We start from the raw sequence: 22,011 nt of genomic DNA, 5'->3' as shown, positions 1-22,011 counted from the left end.
GTAAAGGGAGGGAGAGGAAATCCCAGGCAGGAGCAGCAAAGCTCTGACACCTCACATCACACCCTGGGAGTTGTCGTTCTCAGCCAGCCTTATGACAACCATAGCAAAGGGACTTAGGACTATAGCTCCCATTCTGGGAGTCCCAAGAGGCCACAGGGCAAGCAGGGTAAGTAATCAGCCAGGGGATGCAGCTCTGGAACTCAAGGGGAAGGGGGGGGATGCTGAATGCATCTCCAGCAGAGAAGCTGGAGGTTATTCTTGCAGTTAAGTGCTGGCTTGCAGCAAGCCCCTGGCTCCAGCGCTCTACACCAACCTCTGGGGATTTTTATGACATTGGGAGAAGGGAGAAATGCTGCAGACGGCGGGGCTGAGCAGAGGAGGAAGCATTTATTTGCTTTCAAAATCAGGGAGGGGGATAAATCCACCCCCTGCCCCTCTGCAAGCTCCTCTGCAGCGCCTACAAAAAGGAAATAGGTGAGCTGGCCCCAACTTTAGCCTTAATAAGTGTGTGTGCACAGCCTGATCCAATGCCTATTTACTCAGGAGTAAGGGAAAGAGAGGGACGTGCTACCACACCCAGTCAGTGGCTTCTTGGATGGGCACCTAAGAAAGGAGGGAAGGTTTGTTTTGTTTTTCCCTCCCTTCCTTATCCTCAGCCCTCCCCTCCTGTGAGCCCGAGTACTGTGTGGAGCTTCAGCTACTGCAGCTGCTTCTCCAAACAGGGATAACAGCCCTGGCCTGGACAGGCCAGTTCCGTCGCCCTGCGCTGAGGCAAAAGGCTGTGTGCTGAGGGCTAAAAACAGACGCGCTAGCACACCCTAGCGCAGCTTAGAGGTAACTGTGCTGCCTTGTGTAAATTTCAACCACTTGAAGACTGCTGCTTCTACAGCACAAAAATGAGTTAGGACTGTGAAGGTAAGATGTAGAGAAGACCCACAGAGGATGTAGAGAAGACCCACAGAGGAATGTAAGAAAGCCACCTAATCAATACCAATGGCTTTAGATCATCCACTATTTCTGCTTGACAACTGCTACTAATGCTTGTATTGCTAGGCCCAAACGTGCAGATTTAGCCAGAATGTGACTGAAACAGAGCCTGAGACTGTCAGATTCTTAGACAGGAGACATTGGGACACACAGTGGAGCAGTAGAGATGTAAAGTTTCTGTAAATTGAAGCCGGGGGGGAGGAGGCCCCACTGAAACACTGGGATAAACTGGAAAATCCTAAACTTATTTTACTGATTTAACAACATAATATTCATAATTTGTAACTTCGTTAGCATATAAAATTATACTAATTGGCATATTTACGGGATTTAGAAGTATAAATCTTAAAAAGTATAAAAATATTACGCACAAGTGCATAACAAAACAGAAGTCTAGGTGCACGTTAACAAAATTTATTGTAGTAAAAGCTTTTGTGAGTCTTCAGATACATCTGTTTTATTTTGCTGCAACATTTTACATGGCTGCCCCTCTGGAATGATTTTTCATGAAGATGTGATAATTTTTTTTTTATTTTTTTTTTGCTAATTTGTCTATCCTCCAAAAGGACTGCAGCAGCTTTAGCCTGCTGGGAGACAGAGGAAATAGGACTTTAAAAAAACAAAAAAGCAATGTCCTGGAACTCAGTATTTTTCCCTTAAACACTTCTGTGCGAAGATACGGGGAGTTTCCAGTTCAAAGAAGGAGAAACGTTTCTCAGACACCACTGGTACTAAGGGAGTAAATTAAGGTTAAGCAATATTCCCTCACATAATCAGGTCCTATCCCAGAGGGTCAAAGATTAAAAATCAATGCTCTTGCTACTATTGGCAGGAATATTTACAGGAGGGATTTAAAATCATAATTATACATGCACACCACCACAGCAAGTACGGGCTGTGTAATGATCTGTTAATAAAACAGTGTTTTGTCTATAATCAGAACAGCTGTAGCATTAATAGCAGAGTGCTGTTAATTAAAAGAGGCCCTGTAACATCATGATATATACTTTTCACACATTATATTCCCATCCGTAAAATGCATGTCACAAATCAGAGAAATACTTCTGATTACCCAAAAAGGGCATTTTTATTACCAAGACTTATAAAAAATACTTTCTGGATTTGCTGTTCAGCAAGCTCCAGTCCCTCACAGGTGGCGAGCACCAAGACCAGCATAGGTCTGGTACCCTACTCTATGGGCTGCAACAGTTAATTTTACTTAGCTGCAAAGTGCAAATGGAGGTGTGGGGGGAGAAGCATATGAAATGAGGACAACACTCTTTACATCTTGGTTTTGCTCATTTATGAGATTATGCTCCATTAGGGATAGTGACATCGTATGGAAGGCCCTGCCCTGCCCTGTATAGCCCAGGCTAGCCCCATGTTGTCAGATGTTGGAAGCTAAGCAGGGTTGGCTTTGGCCAGTATTTGGATAGGAGATCACCAGGAAATACCAGGGTTGCTATGCTGAGGCAGGCAATGGCAAACCACCTCTGAACATCTCTTGCCTTGAAAACCCCACCAAGGGTCACCATAAACCATCTGCAACTTGATGGCAAAAAAAAGGGAAGGCCCTACAGTGGGCATGACCCTAAGGCAAATCAGTTTCCCTGATGCCAAGATATGAAATAGAAACACAGAAGGAGCACTGCTGAGATAAAGGGGCTTGCTAAGAAGACACTTTAGCAGGTGGAAGTAGGAGGCCTAGCTTATTATTACTACTTCTTTGGCCAGTGGGGGAAAAACCTAATAGCTAACCCACAGTCTTAAACCCTTAAATAAAACTGGAACAAACTACCAGTTTTTACAGGATCACCACTAACCCACTCCCCTTACTAGAACAAAAACGAAGTTGCTGCACATTGTTCCACCTGCACCCATTGTGTCACTACAAGCTTTAGTGCATTTCCAGAGGAGGATTTCTAGAAACATGCATGGACACAGATAGTCACTGTGCTATTGTATGCATATTCTAATGCTACAAGTAGGAAAGAGCAAGATTGATCTGAAAGATGCACATTTCCTTTTTTTCATTTATGAAGGACAGGCCTATGAGCACAAATCTCACCGAGGACAATCATTATGGAGAGAAAAATTTCTGTAATTATTCTGTGGGTATTTATTATTGTCATGGCTCCTTAAATTGCTATCATCTTTACAAACAGAGGTGGTGATGATAGAGAAGGATGTGGGAAATATGTCAAATATATGGTCCCTCACCGTAGAAGAATCATGTGAAATTCTTCAGTGAAAAAAGAAACGGGCACGATCAAATGGGAAGGCCTCCTTCAGCAAGCCACAATGAAACAACTGGTGACATATAAGAGCCTTAACAGTGGATTAGTGTTTTTCTTGTGGTTGAAAGCTTAATTTCACCACTCAGGAGGTGTATATCTTCTACCAAATAATTCTGCAATTTTCCAGTTGACTCACAGAGGCATTTCATATAGGGTTGCCAAGTGACTTACCAGCTGCAGCGGGGGAGCGGTGATCCCATTCCGGGATATTTGTGCACATGCATAGCGCGTGCGAGCCACAACTACATCAACTGGAAGTGACGTCATCACACTGGGCACATTGCCGGGCAACGGTCTAGCAATCACCCTGAAAACTCTATGGTATGCACTTCTGGGCGACATCATCACACCGAGCATGTCGGCCCAATCTGGCCACTTTGGGGGTGGGGTTCCCCCCGCTGGCTGGATCTGGACCGACGGATTAGGGGCCCTTTTAGCGGGGGAACCTCCACCCTCCCGGGGGACCTGGCAGCCCTAATTTCATATGACCATAAACTCATCCTGTTGCACTATCAAACTGATTTCTCATGTTGGTTTCCCAGAATCTACCATGGCTGAAAATAAGCTTTTGTAATATGGAAATAATGTTTGCGTTTCCTAATAAAATTGAAGAAGAAAAAAAGGGGGGGGGATAACAATGACAAATAATATAAAAATAAGAGCTGTTGTAAAAAACCATGTACCGTCAAGGCAAGGTTAGTGCAAGATAATGATGATTCATGGACTAAAAATTTCCATTTACAGATCAGTCTGGAACAAAAGAGCTATTTACAATTCCCATTCTTCTGCACCTTGTTTTGGACACCCAAAGATGAAACAACTGCGCAAGATCACTTACTAATTGGCTCCATGGCCAGCAGCCAAGTCAGGGAGTACAGAAACCGAGAAACAATGCAATTCAGTCATTCAATTATCATGTGAAAAGAAAACAGTCCAAATGGCTTAAACAGGAGGAAACTGGGAGATATAATGCAGCAACAAAGTATATTTAAGCACGTTGATCGAATGCTTAGCTAGACCTCATACATTGCGAGCACAGTAGTAATTATTTGTATATAAATATTCTTGTGATCCAATGGTCCATATGGCTGCATTCCTTGTGAAAGCATTTCATGGAATGACAAACACAGGACCCGAACTCAAGACATGACTTTTCACTCAGTGAAAGCCATAACTCCAGCCTTGTCTGATGCCTTTTACAAGGAGTAGCAACTGCTTTGGGGTAGGCAGCCTGCAAGATCCACTGCTCAAACTATCCTGCGACAAAATACATATACACAGATGGATTGGATATGTTTGTTTGTTGGAAAATATTTTATACTAATGTTTGTAAAGATGAGAGGCTGTTTCTTTCATGCACTAAGCATGGCCAGAGTACTGGTTTTATTGAAAAGAAAAGCAATTTTTAAATATATATTCACCAGTTTGCAATAACTGTTGCAATTCTTTACCGGAGTTGTCAAGCTCTCACCACCTTGGCTACCACAGTGGCCATTACCACACGAAGTGAGTGGAAACTATGTAGGGAGCTGCATGGAAATGGCTGGAAGATGCAGAGAAGCAGCGCTTGTTTTAGAGCAGCCAGCGAGTGTCCTGTGTCCTTACCTTACTGCAGCAGCCATGCTTCCGATAGGGTTTATTGGCAGTGGTCTAACTCCGGGGAAGATTCCTCGACTCAGAATGCGAGCTCCATTTTGTATCACCCCGGGAGGAACTAAAAAGCAAAATACAAGGAAAAAAGAAAAATTAGAAGAGCATGAACTGAGCTGCTGATTAAGCATCAAGCTTCATGTGATTCCAGTCTCCTCAGAGCAGCCAGAGAAGGGTTAAGAGTCCATTGAACATTTAAAGTGCAAAGGAAAATTTGTATGCTGCCTTCCAAACCTACTCTAGGCAGCTCACAAATAAACTAATCAAAACAATTTAAAAAACCAAATTGTATCAATAAGAATGAAAAAAAAATCAATATGACTAAAAGCAGCTAATAAAAACAAGCCCGAGTATAAAAGTGCTTAAAACAGAGCAGTCCGAATTGACTTTGATAAAACAGTCTGCAGGATAGGAACTGATCGCGAGGCAGCTACAAAAGATGGAATCCCTTTGTTAAAAGCCTGGGCAACTAGAAATGTATTGGTTCAGTGCCTAACAGAGTTGAGCTAAGACAAAAGCGTGAGCCAATATAGAGAACTTTAACTGCGTAACCAGATCCTTTAAAAAACAATAACTTAACAGCTAGATAATATATCTTTTAAAGTAGGGACACTGGATTTGGTAGCAAGATCTGCATCATTGCCTGCTCTCACATAATGCTTGCGTGCATTTAAGTGTACGGCTCAAAGATCTGATAGGTGGCTCTTCTCCCAGGACTGAAGCACGTGGCCTTTAAAACTTGAACTCAAAGATGGAAAAAACCTAGCTTGTGATAAGGAGTTAAGACTGTTACAATGCTACTCAAACTCCATCAAATTAAGACAGTTGCTTCATCTTCTGTGCCATATATATTAAGAAATATACTCAGATTCTATTTTGCTCACCACCAGTGTTCCCTCTAAGCTGAGTTAGGGTGAGCTAGCTCACAGTTTTTTAGCCTCCAGCTTGCATATTTTTGTCTACTGCTCACTCACAACTTTAATGCACATAGCTCACAAAGTAGAATTTTCGCTCACAAGACTCTACAGCTTAGAGGTAGCATAGCTCACCACTTAGGCTCCCATATACCCAACACTTCAAACTTCGCCCCCAAAGAATTACAGTCCCAGGCTGCACATTTCATTTGCATTCCACATGAACAGGACATCGGCTCCTATACCATATAGGGTGGTTTTCAAACGGAAACCAGATATTCATCAGATAAACAAAAGGCATACCTCGGAAGAGGTACATGAAAAACATCTACACCTCCAGACAAGAATGTATGAATGATATTTCCCCATTGCATAAATTGATGAGAAACTTCAGAAGTATGCCACGTGCCTTCAGTATTTAAACTGCCTTCGACATGTGAAGCATTCTCTGTTAACGCAACGACAAAAAATGTATTCCTTACAAAAACAGAGATAACTATAAACATCTACACCAAATTTGCAAAATTATCTCAATTTTTCTACAGAATAGATTTTGTTGTTGTTGTCTTAACAGGGACTGCCTCACGTCTTCAGTTACTCTCCCATGCTTACCTGATTATAGACTAGGAGCACAGAAGCATATCACATTCTGTGAGTCACAACCCAGTAGTAAGGCTATCCAATACTTTGGTGGCCCAAGCAGTGATTCAAGGGAAGTACTTTATACCCCTACCTAATTGCACAGCCAAGCAAGAGGCAAACCTCCCAAGGTAGGTAAGGTCAATTGCCAGGGGAGCTGTCAACCCATTTATCATCTGCCCCCTGACAATGTTTACTGTAGGAAAGGTATTTTTCTTTACAATATCAGTCATTAAACAGGAGCTAAACAACTAGGTCCATCTTAGAATGAGAGCTTTAATTCTTTTAATTATGTCATATTTAGAAAAAGCCAGAAAAGTTTCTTTTTGTTCTTGCTCTGTTTAGCATCTCATATCGATTCCCCCCCCCCCCTATTACTTGTCTGGTGAGTGGGGGAAGGAACAACAGGTAGGATGGAGGGTGCTTAACCATCTGTCTGGCTTGCCACTTTGCCCTACAGTGCCTCATCCCCTCTCCCCTTGGCAAACCTGGGTCTGGAATCAAAGTTGGGGAAAGGGAATGGCATGGGGAAGCATCAAGCAATTAAAGGGCTAAGAGTCTTTAGTGGTCCTCAAACCAGTCCTCCATGGCAAAACATTCCCTCATGTTCCACTTTGCAGGTGTGTAACAGTAATCCATGTTCCCAGACACAGGTCTACAGCTGAACACCTAACTCTGATCTTACGGTAAAAAGAGATGAGAGTAAAGCCATTCCACAGGTTTAAACCTCAAATGTTTAGAAAGAGAAGTGGTGGGTACAACTGATGTTGAAAATAAAAATGGGGCAAGGCGGAGGAACGCAAAGCCTGCTATCTGTCTGTGGTTCATCTCACAGAGGTTTCTCTCTCCAAGTTTACTTTAAACAACTCAGCTGGGAGAACAGTGCTTGGCTGGAAAAGGCAACATAGAGGTAAGAGGTGAACACAGTTAGAATTCAGCATTACGCACTTAACAGTCTTCCTTTGCTGGCAGAACTATAGCCAATGCCCCCACTTCCATGCCTATAAACATGCCTCCAAATCATACAGAAACTGCCAATCCCTTAATCTACAGCAACCAAACTGTCCTAGCACATTAAAAGACCCTAGTTTTATTTCTGCATTAGCTTTTATAGGCTTATTTTTCAAGTACTTGTGTACAGTTTTCCATCTAAACTGAATTGGCTTGACTGCACTTAACGAAGGACCTAAAGTTGTAGCAGGAGCTCTTCTTACCCTATGCTACTAAATCTGCTTCACAATGCCCTAACTAAAAGACCCTATTAAGAAAATGACTGTTTCTGCTCTGGCTATACCGTTTTCTTTACTTAAAAAAAAAAAATTAAATGACCGTTCTCTCCAATTATGTTGAGGAAGCTCTTTATCAAAACTATGTACCCAAGTATTAGAGTGCCACCCAATTCAACGGCCTGCTTTTAAGAACATAAGAGACGCCAGTGTTGGATCAGGCCAAAGGCCAATCCAGTCCAACACTCTGTCACACAGTGGCCAGAAATACCAGGTGCCATCAGGAGGTCCACCAGTGGGGCCAGGACATTAGAAGCCCTCCCACTGTTGACCCCCCCCCAGCACCAAGAAGACAGAGCATCACTTGCCCCAGAATCCCTATCTATACCATCTATTTTGGAGAAGGTGGATGCTGAACTCTCTGCCGGTCTTATACAACAACTGCCAAGTTTGCAAAACCAATTCTGTGAAACCATATGTGTGCTTTGCATGTGCATGGCGAATTGAATGCACACACGAACACATGAAGCTACCTTACACTGAATCAGACCCCTTGGTCCATCAAGGTCACTATTGTCTACTCAGACTGGCAGCAGCTCTCCAGGATCTCAGGCAGAGGTCTTTCACATCTCCTGCTGCCTGTTCTTTTCCACTGGAAATGCCAGGGATTGAACCTGAGACCTTCTCCATGCCAAGCAGATGCTCTGCTGCTTAGCCACAGCCCTTCTTATTGATTTTGAGGCCAGAGTGAGTTTCCAAAGCAGTTGTGACAAGCCTGGACATCTGCTTTTCAACTAAGCTAAAATAACTCACAACTAAACTAAAGTAGCTCAAACAAGCCTCTGAGTGTGTTTGGAGTAGCTCTTTAGATTCCAGCATGAAAATGTGGTGTTCGTTTGGGTACTGTCCTAGGAGTGGTGGCACAGAACCACTGTTCGCAACACCACAGAAAAAGTAGCTCTACAGGAGCAGGCAGTTGTGCTTGAGGATGATCATTCTGTGCTGTAAGAATTTTGGAAGGGAGGAACTACTCGGCCTTATATTATTATACGAGCAAGCATGTTTCCCCAAAGTCTACAGCATGGCTCACAGTGCCGTTTTAGATGTCACGTTCTATTCACAGGTGGCCATGAACAGAGAAACTACTGTGCAAAAGAATGATACATGGATAAACGCTGGTACTGCCTAAGGCTGGGGAAGTTGTTGCAAAATGCAAAATGTTCACCTGGGATTTTCTCCAAGCATATCATACTCACTGGACAACTGAGTGGAGAAAGTTCCCTTGCCAAAACTGATTTTACTGACCAGCCCTAAACATTAAAGCTGTTGGAAGCTCTTAAAAGCTAAAATCTCTGAGTAGAAATGTACTCAACATTTGATTTGTGAAATAAAGCACAAGGAAATACGTGTTGTACTACTCAAAGAAAATCCTTCCAAAGATATGAAATCAAAATAGGGTTGCAGATTTCCTTGTGGTTGCTGGAGATCTCCAGGCGACAGAGATTAATTCACCTGGAGAAAATGGCTGCCTTGGGAAGTGGACTCTATGGCATTATACACTGTTGAAGTCCCTCCTCTCCCCAAACCCCACCCACCTCAGGCTCCAAAATCTCCATGCATTTCTCAATCTGGAGCTGGCAACCCTAAATCAAAATCCATAGATAGGCAAATATATTAAAAGATAAATATGAAAAATATCCAAGGTGATACAGCACTTTTTAAAACTATGAAGCCTCATGTATTCCTGAAGTTTGGCATATTCATAGTCCCAAGAAGGGGTGGTGAACTGGAGACCCTCAGCCTGATCTGGCTGACTGAAGTCCATCGGTCCCCTCGCCCCATTGTTAACCTAGAGATAAAAGCAAAAACAGCTCTGACAACAAAGTGGAAAGTCACATTGTGGAAGGAGGGCTAACACACTGGCCCACACTGTGCTCTCAAGGAAAGTAAATTGCTAATCAGTGTTTTAGGTAGAGAATTCTAACCTATGCAGAGACCGAACACAGTGTCAAGGTGTTTAAGGATGTTTAAGGTCTACAAAATACCAAGGACTTCTTACCGGAATTCAGATTGGTAAGACAATGTAGAAAAACTGACTAGCCCCATTCTCTAGAGCTATGCATCGTTCTCAAATATCTAGTGTTTACAGCAACAATGTCTGTACATTAATGGGGGAAAAATCAGTTTGTTGTTTTTTAAATGTTCTATTATTATCTAAATTAAAATATCCTGGTTCTTTTCTAAGACTCAGGTGTGACATAAAGTGTTAGAAACTGCAGCAGTATTCAGCATCTCATCCACAGCTGGTTTGGGAGCGCAACAGAATATGTCAGATAAAACAGCAGATAAACCCTTTTAAAAAGCTGACTTTCAGAGCACTAAATCATAATAGACTGCTTCAAAATCGAAATTAGCAACTTCAAAATAAGTGACAGTTGTGATTTTTTTTTGCCTCAATCACATTTCCCTTGTAAAGTTAGGTGACTTCCTTAACACCTACTTAGCTTAAAAAGCAAAATACAATTTGCACTCGGGCAAAGTTTCATGCAACATTTATTTATTCAATATTTACCTTGCCTTTTGACCTCCAAAAGGCCTCTTGAAACAGATTACAAGGAAAGTACAAAAAAAATTGAGCCCTAAAATGAATGCAGTTAGAGACAATAGCTCCAAATACTGCCCACCCATAAAACAAGCAACAATCAAATCATACAACCAGTCAGCTTACCGACAGATTCCCTAGAAGTTCCATTTTGAAATAAAAGGAAATGTAAATTGCTACGGATTCCTGGAAAGAGCAATTCCACACATGGTTTCATGGGAGTCAAAGCATTTGAACATGACCACCCTTCTGCCAATCAGAATTACAAGACAGGCAGGCAGAAGAGCAGCATACAGGGTGTCTTAATAAATGTCAATCTAACAGTCTGCCTAGATAATACAAGGAAAGGGTGCCTGCTGCTGACTTGCTTCTTTCCCCTGTGCACATCTCCGGCAACAGATAGCAAAAGAAACAATACATTTCTGCCCCCTTTGTTCCCAGGCACTGGAGATGAGGCACATTTGGTTCCCAGGCAGTCTCCCATCCAGACACTGGTGGGAACGGCTTAGCTTCAGCAAGTTCACGGCATGATTTGCTTCCTAGGTAGGGAGGAGTCTGGGGAGAGGAGGGAGCTCAGTGGGGATATTTATTATTTATTTCTATGCTGCCTTTCCGCTGGAATAAGATCCCCAAGGTGGCAAACATTAGAACATTTCCACATCAAAACAGCATTTTAAATGAAGTATATAAAAGACAGCAGTCTGAACAGCCTTGACTAGCCTGATCTTGTCAGAGCTTGGAAGCTAAGGAGGGTCGGCCACAGTTAGTACTTGGATGGGAGACCACCAAGGAAGACTGGGGTTGCTATGCAGAGGAAGGCAATGGCAAACCACCTCTCCTCACTTCTTACTCTGGGGAAGGAGTTCCAACGTTTGTGCACCATGATTGAGAAGGCCCTTTCTAGCCTCAGATGGTGGAGGCACCTGAAGCAGGGCAAGGCCTCCACAAATTACCTGATTGGATGGGTAGGTTCATATGGGAGAAATTATGCTGGCCCCAAACTAGCACCATAAATTGATTCTGAAATCAAACTGAGAGACAGTGTAGATATAATAAGGCTGTAGAGGTCCTACAACCCACTCCAGTCAACATTCTAGCCACAGCATACTAGTCCAGTCAACATTCCCACTAACTTCTAAGCAGTCTTCAAGTGCAACCCCACAAAGAGAGCATTGTAGTAGTCTAACCTGCATTTAAGAATGGCATGCATCACAGTGGCTTGATCTTTTCTGCCCAGGAAAGGCCACAGCTGGTTAACCAGTTTAAACTGGTAAAAGACACTTATCCAGCAGTAGGCCTAGGTTCAGCAGCAACCACAGACTACGGGCAGTTCCTTCCAGTGTACAACCCCATCCAGAATGGGTGACACCGTAAAACCTGGGTCAGACCTTCCGTCCACCAATAGTACTTCCATCTTGTCGGGATTAACCTTCAGTTTATTAGCCTGCATCCACTCCAAAACTGCATTCAGGCCCAAATTCAGGGTTTCTACAGCCTCTCTGGGATCTGCTAGAAGTGTGAGATAGAACAGAGTGTCACCTGTATATTAGTGGCAACTTAGCCCAGATCTCCAGATGACCTCTTCCAGCATACTGATGTAGATGTTGAAAACCTTGTGAGAGCCCACATGCTAGAGGCCAAGGGGCAAAGCAGCAATCCCACAGCACCAAACAATGAAACCTACTTTCTAGCTAGGACTGAAACCACCACAGAACAATGGCTCCTAGTCCCAACCCAGAAAGGAAGTCCAGAAGGATATCATGATCGATGCTACCAAGAGCCACCAAGAGATCAAGGAGAATTAACAGGGTTGCACTCACCCTGTCCATCTCTTGGTGCAGGTCATCCACCAGGGCAACCAAGGATGTTTCATTCCATGACCAGGCCTGACACCAGATTGAAACAGATCCATTTCATCCAGGAATCTCAGTTGTCCAGCCACCCTTCACTCAATCATCATGCTCAAGAATGGTACATTTGAGACTCGACAATAGTTATTCAATTCTCCTGAGTCCAGAGTAGGGTTTTTTAAAAGAAATGGATGCATCACCGATCACTTCAAAGCAGGAGGAACCACCCCTCATATCTCAGGGAGCTGTTTATCGTCACCTGTACCAAGTTCACCAGCTCCTCCCCTGCAGATTTAAGCAGCCAGGAGGATCAAGGTTTATACAAGCAGATGATAGGTCTCAACCTTCCAAGAATCCTGTCCATATCCATAGACTGGACAACCTGAAATGTATCCCATAGAACTGGACAAATCAGCATCCTGGGACCATCTCATCCTGTCATTGCTAATGTAGAGACCAAGTTGGAGTGGATGTGAGTGATTTTTATCTGCAACGTGTTTAGCAAGATGACTGCAGTGGGCTGCAGAACAGACCACCTCCTCCTGTAGAGCAGAACCCAGAAGAGTTCCACAGGGTACCACAGAGTCTCCCCCCAAAACTGCAATTTCCTCCAGAATAACTGCTCTCTGTAGTCTGGATATCAGTTGTAATCCCAGGAGACCTCCAGCCTCCATCTTGAAGGAGGTAACCTTACTTGTGAGGCAGTAGTATAATGTTTCTTTTGCTTGACATTTCTGGGCAGACATACATGGGTGGCATTCATGCATGGCTGTAATGCCTAGCCAGACCCTTAGTATCCATCTTCTAGTTAATTTCTGGGCAGACCCTTAGTATCCATCTTCTAGTTAATATCACAGGCACAATACTGAAAAAGGAGAATGTAATATGAACACAGTATTCATGAATTGTATGAAATATGTATACACCGTAAGCAAATAATTGCCGAGTGTGACACATTCAACCTGCTTGATGTAGTGCTGCTTTAATCCTCAGAACAAGTAATTTTAAAGAGATTTCTTCAAACACACTATTTGATTTTCTGAGAAAATGTCACCCCAAAGCCATCCCACTAAACACTTGGGCTTTCCCCCCTAATATTTCTAGCAGATGTTTTACAATGGAAGAACACCACCACATGACCAGTTTAAACAAGGATTATCTCAGTGAAGCTGGAACTAGGCCAAAGGAAGCCGCCTGATAGTCTGTTCAAGAGCATTCCACAGAACTGCCTTTGTTTCCTTTGTGAAATGTCCCCTCCCATGGCTAGGTTCTGAGGGCTGTAGCTTGACAGGTAGGCTGCAATCATTTTACGCAGGTGCATCATTCCAGATTGCTTAGCCATAGGTAGGCAACTGGGAGAAGACAGTGGGACAGTACATTCCCTTCACCAATCCTCTCCCTTTAGGAACACAAAGTACTGTCACAACGCAAATCTGTTAACCTTAATTAGCATGGGAGGTAACCATACAGTTTCAGCTAACCAGAATTCCCACTTAACCCAAGACTTGAAACAGCTTTAAACCACAGATCAGATCATGGTTTAAGTAGTTAGCTTTTCCTATGGTTATCAACACTGAAAATGACCATGGCTGAAGCTGGATGGTAGAAATTCATGCCCTAGAAATGAGGTGATGTTAGTGGGGTTGCATTCACACAATAAAATGTCAAAGTCACATAACAGGATGACAGATGCCAACTGCCTGGAGAGGGGGGGGGTACCTTTAACAGAGGCCACACATCAAGCCTTTATTAAAGGAACATTACATTTTTCTCTGCTTGGTCTGTTGGCAACCTTAGATGTTAATGCAAGTTCCTGCTTACCTATCACCAAGCAAACAGGAACATTACTTCCATACTGCTCCACAATAGTAATTTTCTTATTTGTTTGGGATGTTGGCAAAAAGGTAGGATATACATTTTGTAGACAAACACTTCAGCTGTCTGCCATTCTCTCAACTAGGAACTTTCCCCTGTAATACCGATTTCTTCACTTTGCCAACTCCTTTATTCTTTATTATTGAGAGCCAGTTTGGTGTAGTGGTTAACAGCGCAGACTCTAATCTGGGAGAACCGGGTTTTATTCCCCACTCCTCCAAATGCAGCTGCGGGTGTGATCTTGGATCAGTCACAAGTTCTCTCAAGAGCGGCCCTCAAAAAAGCTGCTCTGAGACTCCTTCAGGTAGTGAATGGCAGGGTATAAATCCAATCTCCTCTTCTTCTTTTCCTCGTCCCCCATCCCAATTATATCCCTGCACTTTATTTATCCTCCACTCGATCTCTCAAAACATCTCCCACTGGCTCCCACATTCACTATTACCGCACTTCAATCTCAAAACTCTACTTATGTTCATGTTGCCCCTTTTTCCTATTTTTATTTAAACAGTGGACAAAGTCCCATCCAAGCCCCATAAAAAGTAGCAGATTTACTGCAGAATAAATCTCATAAACCAGGGTCTACATCATCAGATGCATGAAGTGTTACCCTTATCTGGTGCTACTCTTCACAAACAGGTACAAAAGGAAGAAAGGCAGAGGATGATGGTGGGGTGGGAATGTTATTTCAAAGTGACGCTAAGCGGCCTGACAGTCCCAGAGACAAGCATGATGCAATCCTTATGCAGAGCATGAAGAAAAACAAGACTCATATCAGCAGCAAAGTTTCTCTGGCCTGTCCAATTTTAGTGTGCAGGACTGCACTGTAAGTGATCCAATCAATGTGGGTGGGTGGTGATCAATAAGCACAGCAAAAGCCCTGACCTGGATAGTTCAGGCAAGCCCAATCTCATCAGATCTCAGAAGCTAAGCAGGGCTGACCCTGGCAACTACTTGGAAGGGAGACCTTCAGAGAATACCAGGACTCAGGACACAGAGGCAGGCTATTAAGCCACCTCTCTGAAAAATGTCCAAGCACCCAGTAGGGGTCGTCAGAAGTCGCCATGACTTCCAGGCATGCAAGCACATGCACACCCACCCACATACATACAAAATAAGCACAGCAAATGAATAACACCCACAGGGGGAGAATTATTTTCTGAAATGAACTAACCCTTTTCTATTAAGATAGACCAAATAAGACAGTGTTAAATCTGTGTATGAAATCAGCAGCTTCACACTGAAATCTCTGTTTGGACCTTTTTTTTTTGGCTGAAGTGTGGCATCTTTTAAGGCTCTTACTGTATTTGTTGTTTAACCCACAGCATTAAATCACTCCTCAAACCTACTTACTCCTTAGCAAACTGTCCTTTTAAAAACCTGAACCACTGCCATCAGCCTCCAAGGAATTTCTATCGGCAACATGCCGGCATATCTGTACCTTATATCTGCATTTGTTTATAACCTCTCTCTCTCTCTCTCTGCTTGCATCGAACCTTTGTGAAAGGAATTTTTCATGCACACAATACTTTTCTGCTCTTGGAACTTTATTCACGGTACACCACAGATCAAATTGCACAGGTTTACAAACATCCAGTATCTGTCAGTTTCTGATAAGTGAGCTAGCAGCTCCCCACAGTGGAGCAAACAGTAAGTGGGATGGACAACCTGCTCTCTATCAAGTTTCATGGCCACAAAGAACTTTGGAGAGTAGAACTATTCATTTAGAGAGACACAGGAATAGATCTGAATGTACAGCAGGGATTTTGTACTTCTCCAAACAATAGAAACCTTCTTCCTGTTCCCCTTAAGCTGATTTACAAATGCCGCTGCTTTTAAAAAGAGGTTAGCAATACAGTACATATGGTAGTTTCTTTGAAGATAAGCCACTGTGCATGTGTGAAAAGGGGTTACCTATATGGTTCCCCCCTTTACTTAGATACTGGACTTGGCTATGTTGTTACAAGATGATAATGCTCAAGCAATTCTAAACTAGAAGCCATTTTCTCCAAAGCTGTGTCATTTGCAGGTTACTGTGTTTCTCCATGGAATTGTGAGCTTCATTTGCCAGTGATAACAGCCCTGCTATATTTTTATATTGTCATTATTCAGGGATGAAAGACTTAGCTCCCATACCAGAGCAACAGACTTGACTCAATTCATTGGAATTTATGGTTTAAACAGCACTTTTGTAAAGGTGAACGGAATTGATACCGCCTTGTTATAACTGTAGATGTATGTTAATGTTTTGTTGGTGACTAACCGATTGGTTTGTAATTTCGGATTTTCAAGACTCCTGCATAATGTTTTGCAGTTATTGTATGTTTTGATATGCTATAGTTGATCTTAATAAACATTTCAAAATTAAAACAAAAACACAAAATGACAGAGAGATAATAGCTGCAATGCTGCCAGGAGTTGTGTGGTTATTCATCTCACTTCAGATGTTGGTTCCACCCCTGAATGTATAAGCAAGCCAGGTGCTGAAAGACGTCTCTCCAGATAACTGATCATGTAAACAAATCTACCAAACAGGAGGGAGAAGACTATTCAGAACTCCACTGCCCAAAACAATCACCCTTCTTGACCTTCATACCATGTAATTTCATCTCAAAAATCCCTACAAATCTCCTCAAAAATCTCTTTTCAGTTCCCATCCCCCTATGTATCCAACACAAACCCTTTCTCCTTATTTCAAAAAAGTCCTCCATGGTGTTGCTGACCAGCATGTCTTTACCCACCAAAACTTCTCCCTTATATGAAGAATTATGAATTAAAGATGACCATGTCTCCCTACCCACTGACTGAAAGTATGCCATAGGTGGGTTTCTTCTTCAGGGCTTAGTGCTTCATAGGTAATTTTCCAGAGACAAATAGTGCAAAAATGGCCTGACATTGATGGGGGGGAAAGGACATTCTACTAGATGGAAGAGTTAACAGCTCCATTTGGGTTCTGTCAGTGCCAACATTAGGAATCTCTCTGCAGAATTAATTTTGAGGGCTGAAAGAGAGTATTTCTTTTAGCAGTGCAAACTATTGTGCATTATATGGTGTGTGATCTGTATTAAATAATAATGTGTTGTTAAAAAGTGCAGTTGCTTACCTTTCAGCTGGAGATTATCACAAAGACTGAAAATGTCCAGTAGGCAGGTATGCATACAGAGATGCTACGTATATACTTTCCTTTATTTAGGATATTGTTGAAGAAAGTACATGAAAGGGAAGGAATGCATCACTTTTGTTGCCTAATTCCTTTGTACCTTAACTGTGCTCCTTTAATGAAACTGAGGCTTATTCCATTTTGTCGACCTTGGGTAAGATCCAGGCACCCTCTTCTAGATCAGTCCTTCCACTCATGGCTAGATTTTTTTTGCATTTCCCTCCCTTCCCCTTCAGATCCCCAACAATACACTCCTGCTGCTGCTAAGGGTAACCTCAAGGATCCCTCCCCTGAACCTACTTTTTGGGGAGGGAATGGATTACAACAGGAAAAAGGGGGAGGAGAATCTGTTCCATAAGTGGTCCTCTAGATCTACCACTCCTGCTTAGCTATTTATTTATTTACAACATAAATAATGTCAGAGAACACTGGATCTCATTAATCTTTCTAGTAAATAAAAAGAGAAAGCCAAAAAGATAAGTAAAAGTAGTAAAATTTAGGAATATAGGGGGGGAAAGGGGGAGATTTAGTCATTTACACACTATACATAAAATGTATTCACTACTTTCACACATTGCAAGATCAGTTCTTGGAAAAGCAAATTAACTGCCTAAGACCTATCAAAGAGCTATTATATGCAAACTCTTCTGGGTTTATTGTATTTTAGAAAAAGGGTCACTAAAGACTAGTGTGCACAATACATTATCTCCTGCATTTGAATAGTTTCAGCCTTCCTTAAGCATCACCTCATGTGAATAAACATATTGTGCAAACCAGGCAAACTCCACAATCACCCTTTCTCTAGCCACCATAATAATGGAATTGCTGCTGGACATATTCATGATTGCCTGGTCTGCATTGTTCATTTCTCCGTGTGTACTCGAGGGAAAGATTGGACAGATCAGAAGAAAATACAGTGCACAAATCAGGCAAAAGTTAGAGTTTTCAGTGTCAAATAGTTTCATGTTTATAATCCGGTAAAAAGTTCTCTAGTGGTACTTTTATTCCACAAGGGAAGAAGGAAAGACCTAGGAAAATGCCGCTACTCCTATTACAAAAATAACGTGCTTGGGTTCTCCTTAGGCAAATTCTGTTTTTATGCACATTTCTGATTTAACTATGTGAGTTAACATTGTATAGAATCAGGTGCAACAAACTATGTTTCTCATTAGAGAAACAATGCTTCTAAATCCTTTGGTTTATGTATGGGTTCAGAGATTTAAAGAGTTCTTCATTTACAAGCCGTAACCTGTGATGTGAATGTAAGTCTTCAGTCACTAAACTGTTGTGAGAGACTATGCATGAGCCTGAAAACTTTCAAGGCACCTCTCATAATGACAAGCCACATTTTTTGGTCCCATCTGAAGCCAGACACTCTATTTAAAGGATTGAATTCAGTTCTAATTCTTCCTTTCTTCAAGTGTTTGCCCTTAAATGGACCTGATACCCTCCCAAAGCGTGGGAGATCAGATGCAAAGCTTACTTTTCTGAATGTGACTCTTGGTACTATCTTATCTGTTCTATAGAAGGGCAATACTTTTCACTTACTGATATAGAGCTGTGTACCTAACACATTTTACTTTTCACATGAATTAGATACATACATATGGAGGATCAAGACCTGCAGGTAAGAAGGGAACTCTATGTAACATGGTCGGAGCTCAACTCCTTCCATCTTCACTCTGACCTGTAAATGAAGGGAACTGCAGCCTGCCAGAACTGGGTTATCAAGGGTAGTACAGGACAGAACAGATGCAAATGGTTCCGGAAACAAAGTAGGAGGAGTCTTCTATTCCACTTCCTTTGCCAAGTCTTTCTTCCGAAACATTGCTCCTAGTGTCTAGATAGCTGAATAAGGACAACTAGGGACAACTAGGGAGAAATACGCAACATCCAATTGCTGTATGAATTATAGTTGTACATATCAAGCACATTTAACTACTCATGTGAATTAGATATGTACAATAGTTGTTATTCATTAAACATATATGGTTTATGAACAAGGATAACAACTAAAAATGACACTTAGTAGGAAAAAAATTAGTAATCGCCTGATAACTTTCTATTTTCTATCAGAACCACTTTTTCTTTTGGGGGGGGGAACACCCCTGTTGACTGTGCCCTTTTTGGGGGGAACACCCCTGTTGACTGTGCCCTTATGAGAGATAGAAGGTTAGGCTTACATATCTATGGTGCTATAGGCTATAGAAATATCTACTCACAACCTGCTTGTATCTCAGGGGGAGTATTCAAAAGCATCATGGCAGTGGCAGCATCAATGTCAGGATCTGGAAAAATCAACCAATAAATATATTAATTTACAAATGGGCCAATTCCTCCCCCCTCTAGTTTCTAGAATGAACGGAACCTCAACAGTGAAAGAGCTACTAAAGATTATTGGGAACAGAAAATGCCTATAATTTATTTAATTTTGAAGTTGCATACGATCTCAAATAAGCACCCTGTGCTGAAATTTGCCATCCCTTTGCAATCCATGGGAGTGTGCAGTTGCTGTTTCATCAGTCTCAAGCTACTACTGAGATTTTATTTTGTTAGCGATTACAAGATGATCCCTACAGACGCAGTGTCTGCACGCAAATTGAATACCAGAGGGCTCAACAGAGCTCCCCTCTTTCCTATATCAGTATATATATGAGGAGTTCATCAGGCCCCTATGGGGATAGAAATGCATATGTACCTCTCCTGTCTCCACCCAATCCTCCCTCTTGCCTGCTTATGAGCTACTCAAGCTCTATGACAATCCCTCAGAGTGAGGAAGCTACCTCTCTGCAGGGGGATGGATCACACACTTAACACCTTACTTCAAAGGCTGTGTGCAGTAGACAGGTCACAAAGCTGGAGGAGGAAATAATCAGTAGACTAAGATAGTCTGAGTAACCCTACTCAGGCCATACACCAACTATGGCATTTGGTCTTGTTCTTTCCTGTACTACCAAGAATTTAAACCATATCTTTACAGAGAACTTTTTTTAAAAATGTAGAAAACTAGAGCAGTACCCCAAACCATTTGCATCAGGCACACTGTTACTTTTAATACAAGGATAATCAGTCGTCTGCTGTTATCCTTAATCGGTTGCTGAATCCGTCGCGCGCAGTCAGTTGACAGATGGCAAGTAAGGGACACAGAGCAAAATATGATCCTTTTATAACTATATTCCTTGTCTCCAAGAGGAGGCCGCACGGCTGCCATGGAAATCGAGGTAACCATGACAACGGTAAACAACCAAGAGCGGCCAGTGAATACGCTGAAAAGAACATCTGCCCCGGCAAAGCGTCTCAGCTGCCCTAAGGGCGAAACTTGCTAATCGTGTAGTGATGCCGTGTGACAGAGAACGCCGCCTATGCCCTGTCCAAATAAATGAAGTGTGCAATTGAAGCAGACATAAAAATGCACACCCTTGTTGACTGCAGCCTCTGTACTGCTAAACTGAATGACTAATGGACTCGGGGTGAGGTGGGGGGGGGGGAAATACTTGTCACTATTTATACTAAATTACATACCACAAAATTCAATTTGCCGTTAATAGCTTCTTGGCACTTTATTTTGGGTATTATTGTTGGAGAATCACATTTTAGCGTTAAAAATACATGTTTCATATTTGTTATAAACGCAGTTCAATTTCAAGGGTAATAACATAATGGAGTATAAAAGCCCTACAATCTATTAATAAATACAGACCTTGCACAATGTAAAAGACTGTAATGGCTACTTCAGACAAACAGACACGTACACACACAAACACACTTTCCCTAGGTCATCTTTCAACTCCTTTTTAGATGCTGCTGCTGACACAGTTTTGATTGGCAACACAATAAACACAGGATCAGCTAGAAGCTTTACTGCCACACAACATTCCTTCTGCGCTGATTTGCACTGATTATCTGTTCTAGAAGGGAAGGCAGCCTTCTGTAAGCTCATGCCTGTTGCCCAGTTCCCCATGGAGACAGACACAGATAGAAGAGGTCACAAAGTCCAGGCTCATTAGAGAAGAAAATCTGTGCTGGCTGCAATGGACATCGGACACAGCGTCCTGCAGTACTCTTTGGTTGGGGTAATATTTTCAGAACATCCCACAAGTGTTCCTGGTGCACAGTCCTGTTCAGACAGCTTTTCTGCTTGAGGATTCATATGGGGTAATCCTTGTATTATTGCATCACTGAATGTGATCTCTTAGGTTGAAAAGATGGAGCAAATTCCTTTGATGGGTACAGTCAGAGTGCCCTGACCTGAATAGCCTGATCTCATCAGATCTCAAAAGCTAAGCGGAGTCGGCCCTGGTTAGTATTTGGATGGGAGACCTCCAAGAAAGTCCAGGGTCACTACGCAGAGGCTGACAATCGCAAATCACCTCTGAACATCTGTTGCCTTGAAAACCCTTTGGGGTCACCATAAGTCAGCTGCAACTTGATAGCACTTTCTACCACCAGTTGCAGAGACTCTCAGAGTCTTTAAGAGTGGACTCAACTTTCATGGGTGCTTGCAACCAGTGCTTGCAACCAGAGGGAGTTCAGCTTGGAAAGCTTTAAGCGTTATAACTCCTCTTTCATCTGTTCAAGGGCATGTAACTGTTTCTAAAATCCTGTTCCCACTGGAGGGCTTTGGTGGATTTTTGTGTGTCTCTTTTTCATTTTTTAAAAATAGTTATAATTTTTTTACATACCTCGGAAGTCCCCCAAGTATGTAGGAATAGATACTTAGTGAATGTTCCTATATCACTGCCCTATTTATTACCACCAGTTCTGGGAGCCCATAAGAAGCTGTGGGAATGGGAACTATCTGGAAATCCTCTTCA

The 22,011-nt window shown here is 42.3% G+C and overlaps 1 protein-coding gene across 2 annotated transcripts in view; it reads right to left on the bottom strand.

Annotated features, from left to right (window-relative positions):
* FOXN3 (forkhead box N3) overlaps positions 1-22,011 on the bottom strand; it is a 197,058-nt gene that overhangs the window by 14,261 nt on the left and 160,786 nt on the right. Inside the window, exons 5-6 of one of the 2 annotated variants that reach the window (XM_015426608.1) lie at positions 19,420-19,485; positions 4,890-4,998 (exon numbers count right to left, since the gene is read on the bottom strand). In XM_015426608.1, coding sequence (XP_015282094.1) covers positions 4,890-4,998; positions 19,420-19,485 — 175 coding nt within the window. The remainder of the gene's footprint in view (positions 1-4,889; positions 4,999-19,419; positions 19,486-22,011) is intronic. The other variant, XM_015426613.1, reaches the window with a different exon arrangement.

Source organism: Gekko japonicus, unplaced genomic scaffold (assembly GCF_001447785.1).
Source record: "Gekko japonicus isolate JY-2015 unplaced genomic scaffold, Gekko_japonicus_V1.1 scaffold198, whole genome shotgun sequence".
Classification (NCBI taxonomy): Eukaryota; Metazoa; Chordata; class Lepidosauria; order Squamata; family Gekkonidae; genus Gekko; species Gekko japonicus.
The sequence above is the reverse complement of the archived record's forward strand: the minus strand, read 5'-3'. Positions and strand labels throughout refer to the sequence as shown.